The sequence below is a fragment of the Macrobrachium rosenbergii genome, chromosome 5 (genome assembly GCF_040412425.1).
Source record: "Macrobrachium rosenbergii isolate ZJJX-2024 chromosome 5, ASM4041242v1, whole genome shotgun sequence".
Classification (NCBI taxonomy): domain Eukaryota; kingdom Metazoa; phylum Arthropoda; class Malacostraca; order Decapoda; family Palaemonidae; genus Macrobrachium; species Macrobrachium rosenbergii.
In genome coordinates, this window is record NC_089745.1 from 59,778,366 (window position 1) to 59,802,476 (window position 24,111).

The 24,111-nt window shown below is 38.5% G+C and overlaps 1 protein-coding gene across 5 annotated transcripts in view; it reads left to right on the forward strand.

Moving 5' to 3' along the window:
* Positions 1 to 23,902, forward strand: part of LOC136838841 (N-acetylglucosamine-6-sulfatase-like) — a 106,589-nt gene extending 82,687 nt beyond the window's left edge. For 4 of the 5 annotated variants that reach the window (XM_067104477.1, XM_067104479.1, XM_067104481.1 and 1 more), the window contains 2 exons: positions 1,119 to 1,206; positions 20,448 to 22,654. In XM_067104477.1, coding sequence (XP_066960578.1) covers positions 1,119 to 1,206; positions 20,448 to 21,716 — 1,357 coding nt within the window. In that variant the 3' untranslated portion in view covers positions 21,717 to 22,654. Of the gene's footprint in view, positions 1 to 1,118; positions 1,207 to 20,447 lie in introns of all 5 variants that reach the window. The other variant, XM_067104480.1, reaches the window with a different exon arrangement.
* The last annotated feature ends 209 nt before the right edge of the window (positions 23,903 to 24,111 follow it).

Below are 24,111 nucleotides of genomic sequence, written 5' to 3' on the forward strand. Positions count from 1 at the left end.
TTTCAGTGTGAAGTCTGTTACAAGAGCAGATGGGGAAGAGAGAAGAGTTTAGAACCTTGTTATAATAGATGGGCAGGTCCTAAAAGATGTAAAGCATTTCTGTTTCCTTGGGGACAAATTGAACTGTACAGCAGGACTTGAGAAAACAGTAAGAAGGAGAATAGCTGTATTGTGGATGAAGCTTGTATTACTTGAGCTGCAGAAACATTGGAAGGGTCAAGGAATATGGAGGAGATTTTGAAAAGTTGTGACTACAGAATGATGAGATTCATTGGCGGAGCACAGTGGGAAGATCATATTATGAATGAAGATTTGGTGGAGAGATGTGGAATCAAGATGCTGGTTAAAGAATGTGATCTCAAAGATTGAGAAGGTTTGGACATTTGATAGGAAAGGCTGAGGAGCAGTTGGTTAGAAAAACAATACATATGGAAGTAGTAGGATGGAGACCTGTAGAAAGACCAAGGAAATCATGGTAATTTGGGATAGGGGAAGACCTTTATTGTATGTTTTTCATCATATTCTTTAGGTATTCACATTCCTTTTCACTCAGGAGCAGTGCATGAATAAGAGGTGTCAGTAACCGGCAATAAACTGGTTGAGACAATTGAACCATCTATGGGAGTAGGTAATGTGGTTGTTTAGCTAATGAGGATGCAAGGTTTTCTTCCTTTCTCTTCCCCTTTTAACCACTTCTGGTCTTACTTTGTTGTATGCTTTGTTGTGTAACACACCTGAGTAATGATGTATGACTTATGAAACAAGTCTGTAATTCTTCAAAATATTAGAACATCTTGAATGAAAAATGTATATTTCTTTTGTGATAGGAGTGGGTATGAGTGATCTTAATGACACGGCAGTACTCTGTTCCTCTTGTGGTTAGTCTTTTGCCTGTATTGTGTACAAGGTGAAATTTGAAGAACAAAAGAATGTTGTGAAAAAAGAGTATTGGAAGTAATTGTAATATCAAAAACATACATATGCAAAGACACATTGTTGATTTACTTTTTTAAAATTCTAGAATTGGTATATCAAAAGTAGTTAGATTTATGAATAAATATTAAATTTCCTCTAAAACACTGTTGTAAGTTTTATGATATTTTTTTTTTATCTTCCAGGTCAAGTATTCTGACAGGACAATATGTTCATAATCATGGTGCCATAAATAATTCTTTAGGCGGCCATTGCAGTAGTTCACAGTGGCAGGTAAGCAAGGTTCTTTTGAGTAATGTAAGGTCTTTGCTAAAGTAGCTTGTTATGCATGTAAAACTTTGTCAGAAGTTTTAATGTCTGTTTAATATTTTTAAAGTTCCTAACTGACAGGTATTTGTGGACACAAAAACTGACATTGTTTTGTTTGCCTTAATTGTTAATTGTTGCCTGAAATTGGTTGCTTTGTAAATAAGATTGCTTGTTGGTGCAGGTGATTATTTTGCTTGGTTACTAGACTGACATTTCCTTCCCTGTAAAGTGTTGTTCCGAAGTTTTGTTTTTGGCGGTATATTACTTATACAACAGTTTAAACCTCCACCTTGTTCGAAATGGCTGCATTGCTATTTAGCATGACCTAAGCTTGTGGGAAAGGCACTGTAGAAAACGGGAGGTTCACTACAGAAAACCCGTTGAGTGGGGACTTTACATTCATCTTAATAATAATAATAATAATAATAATAATAATAATAATAATAATAATAATAATAATAATTTGCTGTCTGTCTTATACAGGAACCAGACTTCTCAATTCCCAATCTTTCTCTGTGGATATTGGTACCTCATTCTCACTCTCTTTGGGCAAGGGAGGGTCAGGCTGTCATTCATCTATTTTCAGACTTGTCATGAAGGGTAGAAAGATGGAAGGGACCTCTCCCCCTTTACTTCCTATGTATACTGGGTGGAGGGACGAAAGATGTATAGAACACATCATCAGTTTCTTTTCTGATCTTGTACATTATCATTTTCAGTATTTTATAATCTCTGTCTGTGTGTTGGTAAATAAAATGGGGTCTGTACCATTCTGTGCAGCATAAACAAAGGCTCTGACAAGGAAAATTGAAATATTGAAAGAGTGACTATAAAATGTTAAGAAATATGGCTAGAGTACAGTGAGAAGATCATATTAAAATGAGGCATTGGTGGAGAGTTGAAATATCAAGAAGCTGGAAAAAAAGACTTGCGATCTCAGAGACAGAAAGATTGAGATCTGAATGACTGAGATGGATTGGACGTGATGAGAAAGCGTGATGAATAGTTGTTCAGAGAAGCAGTAGTTATGGAATTAATAGCACCAAGACCTGTAGGGAGGCCCAGGAAATCATGGAAAAAGGGGATTGATAAAGACCTAGACATGATAGGTGTTGTGGCAGAAAAAGCATGTAACAGAAGATAATCGAGAGAATTCATTTCATCTTTTAACAATGTCAAGGGAAAAGTTATAAAAATATTTATTGATAGGGTCTGGAAGATTGCCTATGATAATAGGAAAAATGTTCTCAGATAAGTTGACTAGGGAATTACTTGTAACTGAAACCACATATATTGTGTATAATTAGAAATTTCAGGTTTATAAAGCATTACTTGGTAAATATTTGTATGCTTCACACAGTTTAATGTTATAAAAGGGGGGGCTTGGGAGTAAGTTTTTCTGAAGGAACTGGCAATTGGTTACCAGAGCAATTATTATAAGCTAGGTGAATGAGTTGCCTGTTGGGTTTATCCCTTATTTCAATCATGGCTGTACGATTCACAAACCATTGTTTTACCTTTATCAAAAGCCAGACCAGTAAAGAATACATGTAAGTCTTACATGTCTGGGTGGATGAGGGATGCATCTTGTGGTATGTCACATATTATCACCCCTACTCAGTTGTAAGTCTTTAGTGGGTGCTTAACGAACATATTTCATGCTGTTCTTATCCCATCATTTCCTATTTCATTTAGTATGTTATTGGCAGTGTTTATCAATATTAATTTCTTTTTATGGTCTTTCATAATTACAAACACATCAGTTCCTGCAGATATTTTGCGTAATTAAAGTACTATATTCAAATTTTATGAAGTTATGGTAAATATTTAAGTCATCTGGATTCCAGCTTGAGTAAGCATTTAGAAAATGAAAGTATTGTATAGGCGGAACAGCAAAATCTATAACTGTCATGACTACAAAATTATGTTGTGGAGGTAAAGTTTATCATGGTAATTAGTAAATAAATCAGTTCATAGAATTGTGAACAGATGGTAAGAAAGTATGGCTGATTAGTGAAATTCTTAGTTATAGAGGGATTACCTCTAAGCAGTAGCCAATCATCTCACTATCCATTTAAAATGTGTACCATACATAATCTATAATAATAAAATCTGAGTGGATATTTCTTGTTTGTCTGCCCTGGGTGGGGGCAGGGTAGGTAGGAGATTGGGAGGGTTGGGAAGACATGACACATCCACCCTCCCCCTGCAAACCTGTTTGTCTGCCCCAGACGGTGGCTGGGTAGGTAGGCGATCGAGAGGGTAGGGAAAACATGACACATCCACCCTCCTCCTGCAAACCTGTTTGTCCACCCTGGGTGGGGATGGGGTAGGTAGGGGATCGGGAGTTCCAGCACAGCGTAGTGTGCCATCAAGCTTGTGGTGAAATATTTGACATCATGCAGTGAACAGTTAATCTAGACTATGCTTGACAACAGAACATTTGGCTACATTTCACAAACAAAGTGTTAATACAAAGTGTTAATACAAACTTTTAACATATTAAATAAGTTTAGAGGCTGTTACTTAAGATAGACTTATGCTCACTTAAAAATCAATAACAAACAAAAAAATTACTTTAATAATGAACAAGGTCGAATGGATATTTTATTACATTAAATAAAGGTATAGGCTGTTACAGTACTTAAAACAGGTTTATGCTCACATAAGAAAAATCAATAACAAACAAAAAATGTATGTTAATAATGAACAGGGAAGAAGAGTATTTTCTTATTGCTGGACAAACAATCAAAATAATGAGCTAGGGGTCACACACTCCTCAAAGTAATAATCAATAATGTAGTGCAGTACAAGTCTTTAGCATAATAGAGTACTTTGGTAGGGTATAAGGAAATATACGTACACTTCAAAATCACTAACGAAAGTGCAAGGAAGAAAATGTACTCCTTTTTGATTAACATTAAATGTGGAGAAAATTCACTTTTGAAAAGGCTATATGTAATATTGCCTTTTCTGTTTCTCAAAAAGTTGTTATTTTGCAGAAATGTTCTGTAATGTTTCAGGATGAAGCTATTATATCTGTGTTTTAACTCTTTCTTCTTCCTAGTTTGGAGTAAATTTCTCTAGTGTGGTCTTACAGTGTACAGTGCTGATTCTCACCTTAAACTTCTAGATAGAGTTATGTTATCAGTCAAGTTTATTTTGTCAACTCTTAACGTTGACTTGTGGCATTAAGTGAGTTCAAATGTTTGTTGTATAAAATGTACTACAATGGCAAACATCCTATGCACTCTACCTGATGTAGCTGTTTTTGCTGCTGTAAATACTGTGTTGTTTTGTAGTAACGGGTTTAATACTACTCAGTTTACTAGGGGTTTTATTTGGCCTACAACTAAAATATGGAATTGTTTGCCAAGTGCAGTAGTGTAATCTGCTGATCTCCAGATATTTAAGCAAGGAGCAGATTCATTCCTTCTCTCTGCTGACATCTGAATTTCAGGTGTAATGGTTTTATTTCTGTTCTCTCATGTTTATATATTTATCACCTTTTCCTATAACTTGCCTCTCTCTGCAGGCTGATTTCCCTTTGGAACCTTCTTGGGTCTGTAGTCTGTTGGTTGTCCATAAGGGTTTTCAGCTGAAGTTTTAAAGAAAGAAAGAAAGAAAGAAGTAACACCACCTTTCTTTCTGGCTTTGTGATGTATCAGAAAAGCCTAAGTCATTTCCAACATTGATGTGTTCCTGGTACTTTGGAGCAATGCTTTTGCAGGTGTCTGCAGCTTCATAGCAACTGTATTTCATCTTACTTTAGGGACTTCACCCTGAAGTGTCGAGACACCTGCCTGCCGGGACCTGTAGTGCCTAGTCAGGGGATTATGTAAGCATCCAGCTCCTTTTGGCCAGAGAAGCATCTCACCTTAGGTTATCAGAGAGCATTAGGCTGGGTTAAATGGTAGGTATAGGAGGTAAATGTGGCGACACCTTTGGTCTATAAGTTCTAGAGCTTTGATGGCGAAGATGTGACTCCTTCCACTCTTTTAACAAGGGGGATTGTGTCAAAGTGTTAGAGCTATACTGTATTCGGATCCCAAAATAAAGCTGCCTTCTGACTTGTGCAACCCTTATGGGGGCTAGCCTATGGTTCTCTTAATCATTTCCTTACTCAAGGAAGGCTCTTCACCCTCACCAATTCTAGTAGATTTGACAGGGATACCCTTGTGACCATAATGGATGGCTTCAGTAAAACTTACAATTATTGTAAGTACCGTACAAGCATTTCACATTTTTCAAAAAGTTTTCAGCAGAAACTTGGTGAATGTAATGTCAGTGTTGCCTCAACTTAGCAGATTTCATTACTTAATGTACTTACTAGAGTCCAGTAAAAATGATAGAAATATTTTGTACTTAATGGGGAAGTCTGATAAGTATGATGGCATTATCAGAGAGTCGGTCAAAGCTTTCTTGTTTAAGAGGGTGAACAAACAAACCAACACTCATGCTGATTGATGCTTTGCTGCCTGTGCTTGTGAGGGTGGATAGTGAACACACACACATACACGACCAGCACTTTCATCTCTGTGCATCATCTTAAGAACTATACACACTGTGGGCCCAACTGTTTATCTCTCTTTCTCTCTCACGTACACTCGGCAAGAAAAGTGAAGATATAGTTTTTTTAAATCTTCGGACATACAGTATATTGCTCAATAATGCGAGATCTGGCAACTTTAGAAAGGGGAGGAGCTTCAGTCTTAGTGTGTTGGTTTTTTGCTTGACCTCCTATAACTTTCAATCATATTCTATGATTCTGACATCATTGATACTTAAATGCAGTAGTAAGCTTTACAGTATTCGTTCAAGTTGTAATTTGCAGCGACAGTTCTGAGCAAAATAAACATTTTTCGACGTAACCTGCCAATTAACCTTATAGCCTACAAATGAATTTATGACACAACAATGAACGGAATGCTTGCATAATCGGAAACGCGATCTTCCATAGTGAAATCAAGAGTTAAATTTGAGCAACGTGGGGAACAATAAAGGAACGAATGCAATGTTATGATGATGAGAGAGAGAGAGAGAGAGAGAGAGAGAGAGAGAGAGAGAGAGTTGCTGTTGTGTAAGCCTAGGCCTATATGTAGAGCTACTCATTTCATTATTTTTTTTTTTAGAGATTGAGCGATACTATATTTGTGAGAGAGAGAGAGAGAGAGAGAGAGAGAGAGAGAGAGAGAGAGAGAGAGAGAGAGAGAGAGAGAGAGAGAGAGAGAGAGAGAGAGAGAAACTATGGCAACGCAGAGAGAACGGGCAACGTCGAGAAACATCCAGTTACTTGTGTTTTCCTGCTGAAGTGCTCCACACATCATAGAGAACGCTCTTGCAGATTTAAATAGATTTGGTCAACTTACCGTAGCTGTCGCAACATTTACTGCCATTAATTCCAGCTGACTTTTAACACCGTGAAATACAAATATGAATCTATAAAAATTAAAGAAATTATCACTACCTCGTATGATGATGCAATACCCTGTCCATAACGGAAAACGAGTAAATATTGCCGTTCTGATAAAGAGTGCTACACCGAGATATCCACACACTATCTTTTAGATCTCTATGAACGAAGTCATCTGAGAAATTCTGATTACTTCGGACATGCATGGTGTTTTTAAGTATCTGAACGTTTTTGTTTTGCAGATTTAACATATATGATATAATTTGCATTTTATTTTCATATTCTAGAGTAAATTTACCGAGATTATGTGTTTTCTGTAAGAAAAAAATTGAAATTCGATGAACGAAATCTAAGGAAAACTGTATCTTCACTTTTCTTGCCGAGTGTACATTATTTTTAATGACATTACTTAATGCAATACAGTGCTGTACTGTGCTTAATACAATACAGTAATGTATTGTTAAACATTTTTAGTACTGTATGTGTATGTGTACAGGGAACATACACATGCATGCATTGTGATAGGATAGAGTACACACTTATGTGTTTATTTGCCCCCTCTCTCTCTCTCTCTCTCTCTCTCTCTCTCTCTCTCTCTCTCTCTCTCTCTCTCTCTCTCTCTCTCAATCTTTTATGTTTTATTTATATTGTATGGATATTGTATACAGTACTTTACACATCTTGTAAGTGTAAGTCAGTACACGTACATACTCATTGTTATAAGCAATAAGTTTTACAGATATATCTCTGAATTCAAATGATAAGTTAAGTTAAGTATACCTTAGTTTTACCAGACCACTGAGCTGATTAACAGCTCTCCTAGCGCTGGCCCGAAGGATTAGACTTATTTTACGTGGGACCTACAGCTTATTGTGGAATCCGAACCACATTATAGCGAGAAATGAATTTCTATCACTAGAAATAAATTCCTCTAACTCTTCATCAGCTGGCCGGAGACTCGAACTCGGGCCTAGCGAGTGCTAGTCCACAGCTCAATACTTTAAACTGAATAATAATTACAAAATACTGATTAGGAAAAGCTATTAAATACTTTATAATTAGCCATTAGAGTTAGCTCCAGGATACCCTGTTGTGTAAGTTATATGCCAGTCTTCATTACTTAGCGGATTTTGTTACTTAGTGGAAGGGGCAGACCTCTAAGCTGTCTGTGAAGTTCAGGTGATACTGTGTAAGGACAGTATTGTACAGTCAACCCCTGGTATTCGCAGGGGCTAGGGACCACAACCCCCCCCTCCATGGATAGCTAAAATCCTTGAATACTTGACACCCCCTCTAAAAATGCTTATAACTGCCTATTTTAATAGTTCAAACACCAAATACTTACATATACCTTAAACTATTATCTGAAACACTTTAATATCATTTTAATATCATTTCAATATCACTTTAACATCATTTTAATATCTTTTCAGTATCACTTTAATATCATTTCAATATGTATAATTTCTGAGCGGCGTAGCTATAATGAGGTGAGAAAACAGATTTAAGGAGCTGTAGCTGTTGGGAGAGTTCGCTATACAGTAAAGAGGTCCCTTCTGTACTACAGAAGGGAAAAAGCCAGTTTATTACCAGCCAAAGCTGAAAAACCTGTTTCTTTCCACATAAGTCTCTCTCTCCCTCGGAGTTATTATTTAATCTTATTACTGTACAGTTATTACAGGTGCAGTATTATTATTATTATTATTACTATTATTATTATTATTATTATTATTATTATTATTATTATTTAATCTTGTTACTGTAATCTTATTATTTGAAAATTAGCACTTACTATTATCAGTATTATTACAGCATTATTATTATTATTATTATTATTTAATCTTACAGGCAGTCACGGTTATTGGCAGGGGTTCCATTCTGAGGGTGTGATGATAACAGAAAATCATTGATAACTGAAAATGGGCGATTTTTGGCGCTTTTTTGGCGATTTTCGGGCTTATCAGCGCTTAAAAGCACTGATTTTCGGTTATCAGCGCCTCTGTTAGGTGTCTATCAGCACCAATACCTAATTATCAGCACCGATAAGCGGAAGTCGGTGATTTTTGGTGCCGAAAATTGCCGATTTTCGTTGCTAGACAAGCCCTGTAAAACCAGATTGCCATTAACCTAGCCCGCTGTTAACTGGGGACTGCCTGTATTATTTAATCCTATTATTATTTAATCTTATATTGATTTTAATATTTGAAAATTATTAAATCATTTTTTTATCATAAAAATGTATTTAGTCATGAAAATTATCTGAGAATACAGTAATCAGTGAATATTGCTCTATGGAAAAACCTGCGAATTACTTAATTTTCCGTGATTTATTGAAAAATATGTTCCACAGAAAAATCTGTGAATAACTGAAGCCGTGAGTACTGAACCGCGAATAAGCGGGGCTCTCCTGTAGTCCATTTCCCAAGGCTGCTGTCAGTGGAAAACTGAAGAAAGTGTTGATTGTTGAAATTTAGGAACTGAATTGTTAAGCTTTAGGAATTCATAACATAGGCAAATTAGTGAAACAGAAAGTGGGCCATTTTATTAATGACAAGATTGTAAATATTTTCTCAAATTCATTACCTGAAAGACCATCATAAGAGGATCAGCATTGTGTCTTTTAAGAACTTCACAGAAAAGTATAATGGATTGTAGTTAGAAAATTTCATTATTTAGAAAATTGTAATTGAAAGGAAGTTATTTATAAAGACTTTAAATAGTGCTTGTTGCTATGAAAATATCAACCATTGCCTTTTGTGCAGGAATCTTTCTCAGCGTGATCAGGAATAGTCATTGAAACTTGGTAACAAAGTCATCAACTATTGGTAAGGTGGTGAGTAATAGTGGGATTGCCATTCTCACTTACCATTTCCGAGCACTTTTTCCTAAGCCTCCGTCTAGTGAGGACGTCTTGCTGTGCTCTTGGTTGGCTAAGTTGAAATTGTTTTTTATGATTTTTTATTAATACTAGAGAATAAACATGTGCAACTTGTTGTAAATGTTGGGAGGGGTGTGAATGTATGTGAGGGCACTTCATGTCCCCTCTCTTAAGTGATCCACTCAATGTGAGTGAAACCTCAGACCTAACTTACTGAGGCACAGGGCCTTGTCGCTTTATCATCCCTCTGCTAGACCGGATAGGAGGCAGGTTAACCCCCTAGGGATGGGAGGGGTCTTATGATAGCCAATAATTATTTATGAAAACTTCTGCCTCATATCATATGATAACCCTTATTTCACGCCGTGATATTTGAACGAATTACGTACTAAGGAAAATATTCAAATCACTTGAATGGGCTATTAATGACTATGGCAACTCTACTGCAAAACTGATACCTCACGGGGGAAGGTACTACATCTCTCAGTTCCAGTACGTCTCATATATAATTGTCCATAAGTATACTCGGGGATTGTTGCTGGTTTTAGTTCTTATCTTTTACAATATTATGCAATCTGTAATTGTACTTTTTCAAAATAAAATACAAAAAAATATTAGAAAGAACACATAGCTTGCTAAATTAGCATATTTTTATTAGTGTCTAGGGAAAACAGGCCTTGCGCATGGTTGGAAATATTCACTTTCAGCTTCCTGTGGCAGGCACAGAAAGTTTTCGATAATTTCGTTTTCATACCATGAGCCTTTGAATACTATCTTCCTGTTTTCATTTTTTTTTTTGCCCATTCATGGGGTTTTATTAATGTATATATAGGCTGGCCTGTAAAGGTTAAAGAAGTCATCACTCCCCTGCTCACGATGGTGACTAGGATCGTGACGTTTCCAGGTAAAGATTTAACTTACCAGTCAGTTGAAGGACGATTTTCCACCTAAGAATAGGTCTTTTACATAAAAGGCAATATTTATTTTTGATGGAACAAATTGAAAAGTTTTCCAAGACATTTGTATTATTCCCAGGTATATAAACCAGAGCCTTTTGTTGTATTTGCAGCATTTACTACTCCACTTTGTTCCAGAAAAGTGCTTGGTGACTACGGGTGAGTGAGAGCATTCCCCCACTCACCCTTCTAACCACTTGTGAACCACCATGTTACCAAGTTTCAAATAATACTCCTGCATAAAAGGCTCTGGTTTGTATACCTAGGAAAAATACAAATGCCTTGGAAAACTTTTTAATTTGTTCCAGTAGAAATAAATTACTATTTAGAATTCCTGAAATTAAATTTATCTTAATTTTGTAAACTAGGGCATTTTTGATGTACATGGAATGTTTGTGCATAGTATCCTTGACTTATTAAGACTTTTCAGAATTTTGCAAATAATTCTTTCTCTTAGGAATGTAGACAGCTTTATTATTGATTATGGAAAACATGAATGCCAGCAAGTTATTAGTATTTTATTTATATAGCGTTAACTTTCAGTAAAACAGTTTTCTTCAATAAATCCCATTCATCATCAAATAGCCTTCTATAGTGCACTATGTATTCAGGCATATAAAGCAGAATGTTAAACAAAAAAAAAGCTATAGTGCATGCTCTTTATCAATTCCCCCAGAATAACAGGAAGTAGCACTTTTAATTCTGCTTCACACCTTCATTCTCTTTGGTTGTCCTGCTATCTTTGTAGTGCTTCCAATATCACTGCAGTTTTGTCATGGGCTCTAACATTTTTCATTGTCAGTGTGTTCCCATTTCAGTGTCATATCTAGTGTGTTATGCTTTTCATTGTGAGTTGCTGTCACATTGGAATAAAATGTATCTGGAAGCTGCTATGTCTTTGGCTGCTCCTTTGTTTTCTTTACTGAACTATGAAAGACCAAAGACAAATCTCAGCTTGGAGGCTTCACAGAGTTTTGAGGAATAAATAGGGTGGGTTGGAGTCATGAAGGGCATCCATATGTAAAACATCTGGTGAAAGATACAGCATTATGAAATAAACGTGGAAAAATCCTCATCAAAAACAGTGTCCCTGACTATGGATTGGGCTTAGAAGAAGAAGAAGAAGAGCAGACTGTTATTAATGACAGCACCCACTTACTGTAGATTCCTCCATTATGGTTGCTTGTCTTGGAGGCTCTTCTTTATATGATGAAAGGTTTGTATTAACAAATTATTCTTTTCACAGTACAACAAGTTTTCATGCAAAACCATTCATCCTAAACTTTTGAACCCTCATTCCCTCCTCCCTCTCTCTTTTGGAGTCTGGTATAGTTAAATGGAGCTGGTCAAGCATATGCACTGGCTTAAACATTTTTGCTTTGCGTGCCTGGATGGATTGTGCACAGTGTAAAGTTATTTTATTATGAGTGAATTCTTATGATAACCTCTTTATTTGTAAAACCACAATTTTTCCATTTTATATTTCTAGAGCTTATTAGATATAGCTGCTTAAGTGTTTTTCCAGTTGTCTGGAATATATTACACTGAAATTACTGCATGTAAGTGGAATGTGAAATTTTAACACTTTGTTGTACATTTTTCAGAAGAGGTATACAGTATTTGTTAAGTGGAGCATGTTCTCTTTTCTGGGCTTGTCCTGTGTCGCTGAGTGAAATGTCCCTATACAGCACACATTTCTAGGTATAAGTATTGCTAGATATACCAGAGAAAAAAGCCAATAGGATGCCAGAGTTACTACCTCTGGATCGATACATCCTAATAGGATGTCGGTATGTCATCTAGGAGCGAGTGGAAGCCACTACCACAGACACTTTAACCCAATAGACTCCTCCTCACCAAAACCCCTCTGTCTAAGAGGTGCCGATACAACGGTCCCACCACCGCTACTACTAATTCTACCCACAATGCACCATCCGCTTATAGCACGCTTTACGAACCACTCGTGATTTTTTGTGGTGCTAATATTTTATACTTATTTTCTTTTTTTGGATTATCTCGTTTTCATGATGGCATCATCTGATCAAGGAACATCTTCTTCTAAGTTGAGTATTCAAAATTGAATGTTTTTGGTATCTTGAACGGATTATTTTGTCCTGTTATTGTTTCGCATGATCGACTGAGGGCCGCCATTTCGTGTTCGTTCATGGCGGCTTACTACAGTCTTTTATATGATTGCTTTCTTTTCGCTCAATCGATAGAATTTTCAATTACTACATTCCTTTTATGATAGTTTCAACTTTCGCTCGATCTGGACGATCGACTATTATTTTATACCTTAGAAGTTGAAAGTTAGGCCTAGCCTAGTTTTCCTTTATTTACCGTTTGTAGACATATTTAATATGTCATTATGTCACTTATTATGTGTGTATTAGTTCTTGAGTCTATTTGGGTGGTGTTGTTAGCCTACCTGACCAGTTCGGCCTTGCCGATTCGTGGAAGGTAGGCTAAGTTGGCCCCAGTCTTCCTTCCTCCTTGGCCTATAGGCCTGAGTTGGTTCGGTTTTCTTGGGTGGCCTTTGTTCGGGTTTGAGTGCAGGCCCTTCTTCCCTGACCAGTTGATTCTTCAATCCTGGAAGTGATGTTGGCGCTAGCGCTCTTTCTCGTTCGAAATTTTGGCGAATCCTAGCCTACATTTCCAGGAGGTGCCTTCTGGAGGTTATGTTAGGTGATAGTACCATGTTCATCCTTTCGCCTTATCTCACCCCTGTATATCAGTCTCTTTTGTCTTGGCTCTCCCGTTAGGGGCATTTTAGAGCTTAGCTCATTTGCCCTTTTGGTTGAGATGACACTTCGTGGAAGGTGCCTAGGCACCTGACCTGTTGTTGTCGCCATGTTTTCACTCCCGTGTCTTCCCGTTCCGCCGTCCGGACCTGTTCGGCGGCTATCGTTAGCTTCGCTTTAGCTTCTAGCAGAAACTTTAGCTTGAGCATCGTTGTCGTTTGCTTTACGGCGGAACTGGAGAGAAGCTGTTATAAATTTTACTAGTAGTAATTGTGATTTATTTTCTGCTCCTGCTTCTCTACCACTCCGTCATCCGGACTCGTTCCGGCAGCTATCGTTAGCTCGCTTTAGTCTTAATAGGACTTTTGCTTGAGCGTCGTTGCTTTGTTATCGGCGGAATTGTAGAGGAGCCGGAATGATATGAGTTTTGTTACTGTTATTATTTTCTGTGAGCGAAGTTTAGTGATTATCCCGACTCTTCACGTCGGCGAATAGCCTTCCTGATTGTTGATTTCTGTGCAATTAGTTAATTTATCGTGACGTTCCGGCGTCACCGGAATTGCTTTCCGGCGTGATCCGACTCAGGTCTGGCCCACCTGTTTAGGATTTCATCGGAGACTTCTGCCGTAGCCACAGTTTTCAACTCCGGTGTGAGGCAGAATATTTACTCTAAGTTTTTACTAGTTTAGCCGTTCCGCCGCCTATTTTAGATGCTCATGTATAAATTTTTATTATAGGTGGTACATTGCCAGGAGCCGGGTTGTAACGCCTACCTGCAGCAACCCTGTGGCCATGTAGCATGCAGATCGCATGCGGTTTGTGCAGTCGAGGTCGACGACCACCTCGTCTGGCATCCTGACGGCTGCGGCGTGTGCTACGCACTTTATTTAGACGTGGTTGATGATTCGCACGTTAACCTTCAATTGTATTTAACACAGTTAGTTTAAATAATTGTGTTTATATTTGATATAAGATAATATCCTTGTCAATCCCATTTATTGACATGAGATTTAATTAACAGGTCCCTCGGTCCCGTCAAGCCGTCTCTAGCGACATTGAAGATCTGGGTTGGCGGCTTTGGGCGCAATGTTGGTCAGGGGCGTCCTTATGTGCTGGCAGAGGATATCTGCAACATTCTTTACCCAAATGCTAGGGCCTCTGCAGCCGTAGCTCCTGATCAACAGGATTAGGCTAGAAACCCAGGTCTCGCCAGAAGATCAAGAGCTGTGCGGCGAAGTGGCCGAAGAAGTGGCCAACATCAACCTGGACGTCGAACCAATGGCCATCGACCCGGAGGAAGGTAGGGATGTAAGTGAGGCAGGTAGTCTTATTGATCCATTATCTCTCAATTCTCCTGTGTCTTCGTCTTCATCCTTCCAAGGATTCTCTAAGAGCTCCACCCTGGGGACCCGTTCGGGGTCGGTGATCCCCAAGGTGAAGTCCTCTTTGAAGACGAAGACATTACCTAAATTGACTAAACCCCCGAAAACCTCATCTGTACCTAGTTCCGCCAAGGTTTCATTGACTCCGAAACCTTCGACTTCCGCCCAGAAAGCTTCTCCCTCTTCTAAGGGGTCGAAACAAAGTCGAGCAAGTCGAAAAAGTCTGACTTTGACCCTAAAGCTTTCAAGGAGTCCATGATGGGAATGTTTTCCGAACAGGTCTCTTCTCAGTTCAAGGCAATGTCTCGTGATCTTGCCTCGAGTCTTGAGTCGTCAAGAAAGTTCGTTCAATCCTTGGCGGACAGGTTAAAGACGCAAGAGGAGTCGCTGGCGGACTGGTTAAGTCAGGTCCGGTACAGCAACGGTCCTATCCCATTCCAGACGCCTCTAAGCTTCCAGCTTATGAGGATTCTAACCCTTGGCGTCTTGCCTTTAATGCCCCTTTCGCTAATGGTAAATTAACCATTGAAGGTTGTGGCACCCGCCCTGTGGAAGATTACGAGTTCTTCCCAACGGATCTTGTTTTTCCCTTCCCGGGGTATGCTCGGCTTTCCGAGGATGCCTTGGTGAGGGAAGATAAGGTTCCCAAAGAAACAGTGATCTTCCCCAGGGATCAGCGCAGTCGGCATGGGTTAGGATCCTATCTGACTGGGAGTGTTCGAACACTAGATTGACCCCTCATAAGGGGCGGTTTACGATGTTCACAGTAAATGAGGATGTCCCGACTCCCTGCACCTCTAAAGTGGCAGAATTAACCCTTCAGGCCGGAACAGAGGAGAAGCCTATGCCGCAGCTTCGTGAGACGGAGCCTACTTCTCTGCTCTTTCCAACAGATTTAGAATGCTGGACCGGAGCTCCGGAAACCTTTACAGTGGGTAAACTAGATTCGGAGTGCGCTTCGAATCTCTTCAGTGAACAACTACCCAGGCTTCTGGAGTCCCTGATAAAAGCTGAGTATGAGGCTAGGTGCCGTCTCAGCAGATCTATCAATTCCGTCACCTCGGTGGAATTGGCGTCTGCTGTTTACAAGGATGAACCTCTGTTCTGGGTCTGACAAAATCACTACTGGCCTCATTCCAGAGTGATTTGTTTGATTTCATTGTGGCAAGGAGGAACTGTCGAAAGTTTGTTCTGGCTGACGCGACCATCCGTCATGAGCCGAACAAGCTGATAAAATCCTCTATCTGGGGGACCAATCTATTCCCTGAAGATATGGTCAACTCAGTAATCAGTGAGGCCTCAAGGGCCAACCAAAATCTTCGGATCCGGTGGGGACTCCCCTTTAAGAGGAAGTCATCAGAATTCTCGGGGCCCCAACCTAAAGGCAGGAAGAGGTCTAGGAGGTTCCATCCTTATAAGGCACCCCAGACCCAGACAATTGTTCAGACAGTCCCGGTAGGTCAGATTGCCCAGCCCTCCACCTCCAAGGGACATCCACAATACGTTGTACTGAACCAACCGGCCCACCATCCCACTGGTTCAACAACTTATGTTTCTCCTGCTTTCAACCCTACTTACGAGTCCCAGACCTTTCAGGGCTACCGCCAGTCCAAGGGAAATAGAGGTAGGGGGAGCTTCAGGTCTAGATCTGGCCCCAGACTCCAATCTCGAGGTAGAGGTTCAAGAGGAACTAGAGACAGCAAGTCTTACAATAAATGAACATCCCCAGGTAGGTGGGAGGTTACGCCTCTTCAGGGACAATTGGACATTCAGTCCATGGGCCCACAGTATCATTTCAAAAGGCCTAGGGTGGAGCTGGGTAAGGGGACCCCCTCCACTTGTCAGGTTCTTTCAGACTCCAACATCAGATCTGTTAGACTATACAGAAGACCTTCTTTTAAAGAAGGCGATAAAGAAAGTCAGACATTTAAAATTTCAAGGACGCTTATTCAGCGTGCCAAAGAAAGACTCAGACAAGAGAAGAGTGATTTTAGATCTGTCAATTTTAAATTCTTACATTCAATGCGACAGGTTCCGTATGTTGACCGTCTCTCAGGTGCGGACCTTACTTCCCCGTGGAGCCGTCACCACCTCTATAGATCTTACAGACGCTTATTATCATGTTCCAATAGCAAGAAACTTCTCCCCTTATCTGGGGTTCAGACTGGGAAGACAGGCTTACTCGTTCAGGGTAATGCCTTTCGGACTGAACATAGCGCCCAGGATCTTCACCAAACTGGGGAAGTTGTGGTACAGGAACTGAGATCTCAAGGTATCAAGGTGGTGGCTTATCTGGACGATTGGCTAATTTGGGCCTCCAGCGTCTCCGAATGTCAGAAGTCGACAAAGTTAGTAATTCAGTTCCTAGAGTATCTGGGCTTTCATATAAACATAAAGAAATCTCGTTTAACCCGGCAACCAAATTTCAGTGGCTGGGCATTCAGTGGGACTTAAGCACCCACAAACTTTCAGTTCCCCCAGCAAAATGCAAAGAGATTGCCAAAGCAACAAGGCAGTTTCTCAAGTGCAAACGAGCCTCTCGTCGCACTCAAGAAAGAATCCTGGGTTCCCTCCAGTTTGCGTCAGTAACAGACCTTCTCCTCAAAGCAAAACTGAAGGACATAAATCGAGTGTGGCGAAGTCGAGCCAATTGCAAATTCAGAGACAAAGTCTCCTCATACCTCAATCTTAAAGAAAAGACTTCGTCCCTGGACAACGGCCAAAAGTCTTTCCAAATCGATTCCATTACAATATCCCCCTCCAGCCCTGATCATCCACACGGACGCATCTCTGACTGGTTGGGGGGGCTATTCACAGTACAAGAAGGTTCAAGGAATCTGGTCAAGCCACTTTCGTCTCTTCCACATAAACATTCTGGAAGCGATGGCAGTTTTCTTGACTCTGAAACGTTTACGTCTGGCCAGGAACATACATATCAGGCTAGTTCTGGACAGTGCAGTGATAGTTCATTGTTTGAACAGGGGAGGTTCCAAGACAAGTCACATAAATCATGTTATGATAGCGATCTTTTCATTAGCAATGAAAAATCATTGGCACCTGTCAGCAACACATCTGTCAGGAGTAAGGAACGTGATTGCAGATTCTCTGTCAAGGACGTCTCCTCTAGAATCGGAATGGTCCTTGGACAAGAAATCCTTCAATTGGATTCTCCAACAGATTCCCGGGCTTCAGGTGGACCTTTTTGCCACGGAATCAAATCACAAACTCACATGTTACATAGCTCCGAACCTGGACCCTCGGGCTTATGCTACAGACGCAATGTCAATAAATTGGAACAAATGGGAAAAGATCTATCTCTTTCCTCCAGTAAATCTTCTGTGGAAAGTTTTACACAAACTCAGGTCATTCAAAGGTCAGATAGCCTTAGTTGCTCCCAACTGGCCGAAGAGCAATTGGTTTCAGCTTCTGTTAGAGCTGAAACTCAAGGCCTTGCAAATTCCTCATCCAATATTAACCCAAGTAGTGCAAACTCAGATTGTGTCAGCTTCCTCAAGAATGCTGAATGCCCTAACTTTATGGATTTCATGAAGTTTTCGGCCCAGAAAAATGCTAATATTGATCCTCAAAACACATTATTTTTGGAATCAGATAAGAGAGAATCTACTCTTCGCCAGTATGATTCAGCAGTTAAAAAACTTGCTATTTTTCTGAAGGATTCAGACGTTCATACTATGACTACTAATCTTACGATCTCTTTTTTTAAGACCCTTTTTGACAAAGGTCTGGCAGCTAGTACAATTTCTACAACTAAGTCTGCCTTAAAGAAAGTATTCCTTTGGGGATTTAACATTGATCTGACGGACTCATACTTTTCATCTATTCCTAAAGCTTGTGCCCGTCTTAGACCAACAACCCGTCCTAAAACGGTTTCTTGGTTTCTAAACGATGTATTAAAGTTAGCCTCAGACACAAATAATGAGTCTTGCCCTTATTCGACTCTTCTTAGAAAAACTTTGTTTTTAATTAGCCTGGCTTCAGGAGCTAGAATCTCTGAACTGTCAGCCCTTTCTAGAGAGCCGAATCATGTGGATTTCCTCCCATCAGGAGAGGTTCTACTCTCTCCAGATCAAATGTTTCTAGCTAAAAATGAAGATCCTCTAATTAGGTGGTCTCCCTGGAAGATAATACCCCTTTTAGAAGATCCCTCCTTATGTCCGGTGGTCACATTAAAAGCCTACCTAGAGAGAACCTCTCAGAGGTCTTCAGGTCCACTTTTTTGTTAGAGAAAATGGTGGAACCATTTCCTTGAATGGCATTAGGCAACAAATACTTTATTTTATTAAACAAGCTAATCCGGATTCAATCCCCCAGGTCCATGATATCCGGGCTGTAGCCACCTCAGTTAATTATTTCCAACACATGAATTTTGAGGAAATTAAAAAATATACGGGCTGGAAATCCCCTAGAGTTTTTAAACGTCATTATCTCAAATCCTTGGAGGCTTTGAAGTTTTCTGCTGTCGCTGCAGGGAACATTGTTTCCCCAGAGTCAGCCTAATATTGTTTTATAATATTTTATTGTTAGTAATTTGTAATTGTAATTGTTGTATTTTGCTTGCCCTACCAGTTGGTACTTCTCACCTACCTGCCTCGCTTGTATTCCCGTCCTTCCTATTTTGTTGTCTGGGTTTGGGTTGCTTCTCAATCCATTCCTGGCTTTGCCTTATCACCTTAGTTGTTAAGTTTTCACTAAACATTGTTTTATAGGTGATGGTTACTAGTTTGTTTATTAATCTTAAGATTGTAACCACATCATTTTGCATTAATTAAGTTAGTTATTGTCCTTTTGTACTAATTTATTTTTATATTTGCTTTTCTGGATTAGTAAAAAGCATATTCAAAATAAAAATTTTATTTTATCCTTAATACATTAATCCTTTTTATATTTACAAGCTTCTTTGGTCAATTCTCTGCTACTATTTCACTCAGCGACACAGGACAAGCCCAGAAAGGGGATTTTGACAAAGGAAAAATCTATTTCTGGGTGAAGGCCTGTGTCGCTCAGTGAACCCATCCCTCTCTTTATTTCCCACCCTGATCTAGCCAAAAAAGCTTGGGTGCTATTTCGGGATGGTGCATTGTGGGTAGAATTAGTAGTAGCGGTGGTGGGACCGTTGTATCGGCACCTCTTAGACAGAGGGGTTTTGGTGAGGAGGAGTCTATTGGGTTAAAGTGTCTGTGGTAGTGGCTTCCACTCGCTCCTAGATGACATACCGACATCCTATTAGGATGTATCGATCCAGAGGTAGTAACTCTGGCATCCTATTGGCTTTTTTCTCTGGTATATCTAGCAATACTTATACCTAGAAATGTGTGCTGTATAGGGACATTTCACTCAGCGACACAGGCCTTCACCCAGAAATAGATTTTTCCTTTGTCAAAATCCCCTTTTTACTTAGTGTGATATGAAATGCATGGTGTTTGCAAGTTCAAAGCTTTGACATATTATTGGTAACATGCTTAAATGGGAAAAGGGTTATGGGTAATATGCTTAGATTGGAAAAGGGCTATTGGTATTATGCTTACTTGGGAAAAGGGTTGTTGGTAATATGGTTAAATGTGAAAATTGTTATTGTAAATTGTTTGATAGATGTTTTAAAATGAGACCACTTTAATTGTCTTGATAGTGGCTGTGTTGAATTTCATATTAATCAGTTTTTGTAATTTGATTAATGAAAGAAATATGAAAAACTAAATGGCTGATCTTTTAAAATTTTACCCTTTGTACTGTATACAACATGTAGAAGGTAATTTGATTTCACAAATTGACTTATGTGGAGACTAAAAGATGTCAACACCAAGAATTCATCCTCAGGCTGGACCAGAGAAGAAGAGCTTTGCAGCACATTTGCACCTAAATGGGTATAGAACATTCTTTGCGGGGAAATATCTCAATCAGTACGGAAAACCCAGTGCAGGTGGTTTAAATCATATCCCTCCTGGTTGGGACTGGTGGATTGGATTGAAAGGTAACTCCAGGTACTACAATTACACTCTGTCTGTCAACGGAAGTAAAGAAACACATCATGATGATCCGCATAAAGATTATTTGACCAATGTTATAAGAAATAGAGCTATGCAGTTTTTAACAAGTTCATCATTTGAGAGACCATTCTTCATGATGTTGTCCACACCCAGTGCCCATGCTCCATTCACTCCTGAACCAAAGTATGCAGCTAATTTTTCTTCATTAAAAGCACCAAGAACAGCAAATTTCAATGTCGTAAATGGGAAGGATAAACATTGGCTTTTGCGTTTAGGTGTTCAGCCTCTGCCAGGTGAACTTATTTTGAAGGTTGATGATATATTTAGGAACAGGCTGAGAACTTTACTTACTGTTGATGATATGGTTAAAGACATTATTGATTATCTCTCCTCAAAGAATCAGTTAGAAAACACATACATTGTTTTCACTTCAGACAATGGATATCATCTTGGTCAGTTCTCGTTGCCCCTTGACAAACGTGAACCATATGAAACAGACATAAGAGTTCCTCTTTTGATTAGGGGACCTATGATTCCAGAGGAGTCTGTAATTGAATATCCTATTACTAATATTGATTTAGCTCCAACTTTCTTAGATTTAGCAGGCATACCAGTACCACCCTACATGGATGGGTCATCAATGAAATCAGTTATCACAATCAATGGGAGCATTTCACAGTCATCTAAAGATTTTCATGAAAATAATATAGTTGGGGTTACTAAAGCTTTTACCTATTTGCGAAGATCAGTGTTGATAGAACACACTGGTGAATACCAGGATGAAAATTACGGTTGTTCTTTTCTTGGAACTGGCTTGTCTGGTTGCAATCCAGATTTTTCATGCAAGTGTGAAGACTCAAAAAATAATACTTATGCGTGTGTTAGACAGGTAAGTCAAACAGAAAATCAGGTATTTTGCAAATGGAATGATAATGAATCTTTTGAGGAGTTTTATGACTTAAACAAAGACCCTTATCAGTTAAATAATAGTGTAAATCTGATCAGCAATGAAGTTCATAGAAAACTTAATAATCTTCTTAGAAATCTTCAACGATGTAGAGGAAGTAGGTGTCAGGAACTTGGAAGTTTTGTCATTTAGAAACTGGGTAAAGATACAGTAAGAAAGAATTAGATTTCTTTAAAACTGCCTTAAATGATTCTCCATCCTGTTGGTTTTGCTCTTTGTAAGTTGGTGATATGTCTGTGCCTTGTGTATTTTTCCATTGGTTAAATGTAAAAATTTGGATGAAACTGTTGTTAGCATATGAATAATACTATCTATGAATAAGAAATAGCTGTTGGTTCATGTCTAGTAATGTACACTGTTAATATTGTAGCATTCTTATATTGCTAATGTTGAAAACTTGAGCCACTAAGTTGTCCAGTTTCATAGTTTGAAACATGTCTTGGAACTCCCTAAGGTTATTGAATGTTTAAAAAGGTTGTTGAAATAAATTTTTGGAGGTTGTGTGGATTGCAGTTTTAGGACACTTTTCTCCTAATAGGCACTTGCCATAAATGTATTAGTCAATTTGTGTATGTACAAGAATGAATATCCTCTTTAAGATAAGTTTTGAATAGGAGTGACTTGATCATTTATGGCATTGTTTTAGGTGAAAAGATTTGGTAGGTAATGTGGTGGGCATTTTGTAGGTTTTGTGCTGCAATATTTAGGATGCTTAGGCAGATTGTGGGTACAGTACAATTCAAAGTGATTGTTTTTGGAATTTGTTTTTTCACATAGTCTCCAGCTTTAAAGATGTGTTCTGCTATATATTAATTCTCTGACGTAATAGTATTTGAATATTAAATTGGGTTACAAAAAGGGAGAGTTCATCTGTAAGACTATTTTTTATCATCAGTTGCAGTGTAGCCATTCACTTACTTACCATAGTTTCTGGCATAGTGCTGTAGGCGCACCCTAACTTTTGCAAGAATGTTTCAGAAAAATTTAAAATAACCCTTCTTTTCCCTGATCTTCACATCCCTTCTCAGTGATGGATATTTTGAAGCTTCTTACCTACCAGTATTCAGATATTATTGTAAAAAAGAAATTAAAACCTGTAATTTTAGGCATGTTAATTTAGTAATGGCCTTTTCTCAACTTGGACTAGAAAAGCCTAGCCTACCATACCTTGTCTTCTCGCTTTGAGTTAGTGTTAATTTCTGATGCTGCAACTTTAAGCCTATTGGAAGATATACTTCAGTATTACAGTATACTGTATTCATGTATGTGGTGGCTTACAAAATATTATTGGAGCATCAACAATGTACTTATGCAATCATACAACAAATGTTTGTGTGCCTGGGTAGAATAGCAAGCCTTTCCATCTCTCTCCTTTTTCTCTCTCACACAACACTGCTGCTGACACTGTAATTGTAAATCAATTAAAGATATTTTACAGCAGTATTGTTACGTAAGTGATATGTTATACGAAAATTTAGGTTTATCGTTATGCCACCTAAGACATGTTAGGCTTCATGTTTTTGCAATTGTACTGAACCAAAGGTTTTTGTCTCTCTCTCTCTCTCTCTCTCTCTCTCTCTCTCTCTCTCTCTCTCTCTCTCTCTCTCTCTCTCTCTCTCTCTCTCTCTCTTCCTTTTCCATATAATGTACATTATTACTGATGATAAAATTGTCAGCATACTAAAGATATTTTACAACAGTATGCAAATAAAAGTCACATACAATGCACAATAGGAAAGTTCAGTGATAGGGATGTGTTGAAGGCAGGCTGATTGAACAACGAAGGCAGAAAGAGTTGGCAAAATCTAATGAAATGCAATGTTCAGTAGAAATACTAAGACTGAGGTATCATTGCAATATACAACAATTGCAACTAATTGCTTTTTATGTGGGTAGTACTGTATATAAAATTCATAAAATTGAATTTTAGTTGAAGGACAATTAGCATATATCAGTGAAGATAGCTAATGCAGCACAACACTTAGTAGAAGCCTATCTAATGATAATGATTAGGATTTGCTACTATTGATGCTAGTTGCTCATTGCATAGGTAATATAAAAACTCTATGCTTAGGCCATATATGAAAAAGATGACTTGTATGTATTGTTACATTATACTTAATACTGACAGCTGTCAAATGCCATAGTTACTATTAACTGATTAAACATTTTCTTCCCAAGATGGAACATTACCGTCTGTATTTTTTATTCTGTTGTATTTAATTTTTTAATTTTATACTACAAAATAATAGAGTTCATTGTATGTCTTACAAATGTAGAATCAGACTTGTTATAAGACAATACAGTAGTTTTATGTTTATTTCTGAGTTTGGGATTACTAGTGACTTGTAACTGAAGCCAGTTGCTCATGGCCTGTAGGCTATACTTGTATACACTTAACCTTCACCTTACTAGTCATCATGAATATCCTTGAATTTTTTTTTTATTAAATTACATGTCTTTAAATGCTTGCAAATATGGTATGTTCAGATTCCCTTCTGACTGACTGATTGTATCTCAAAATTGA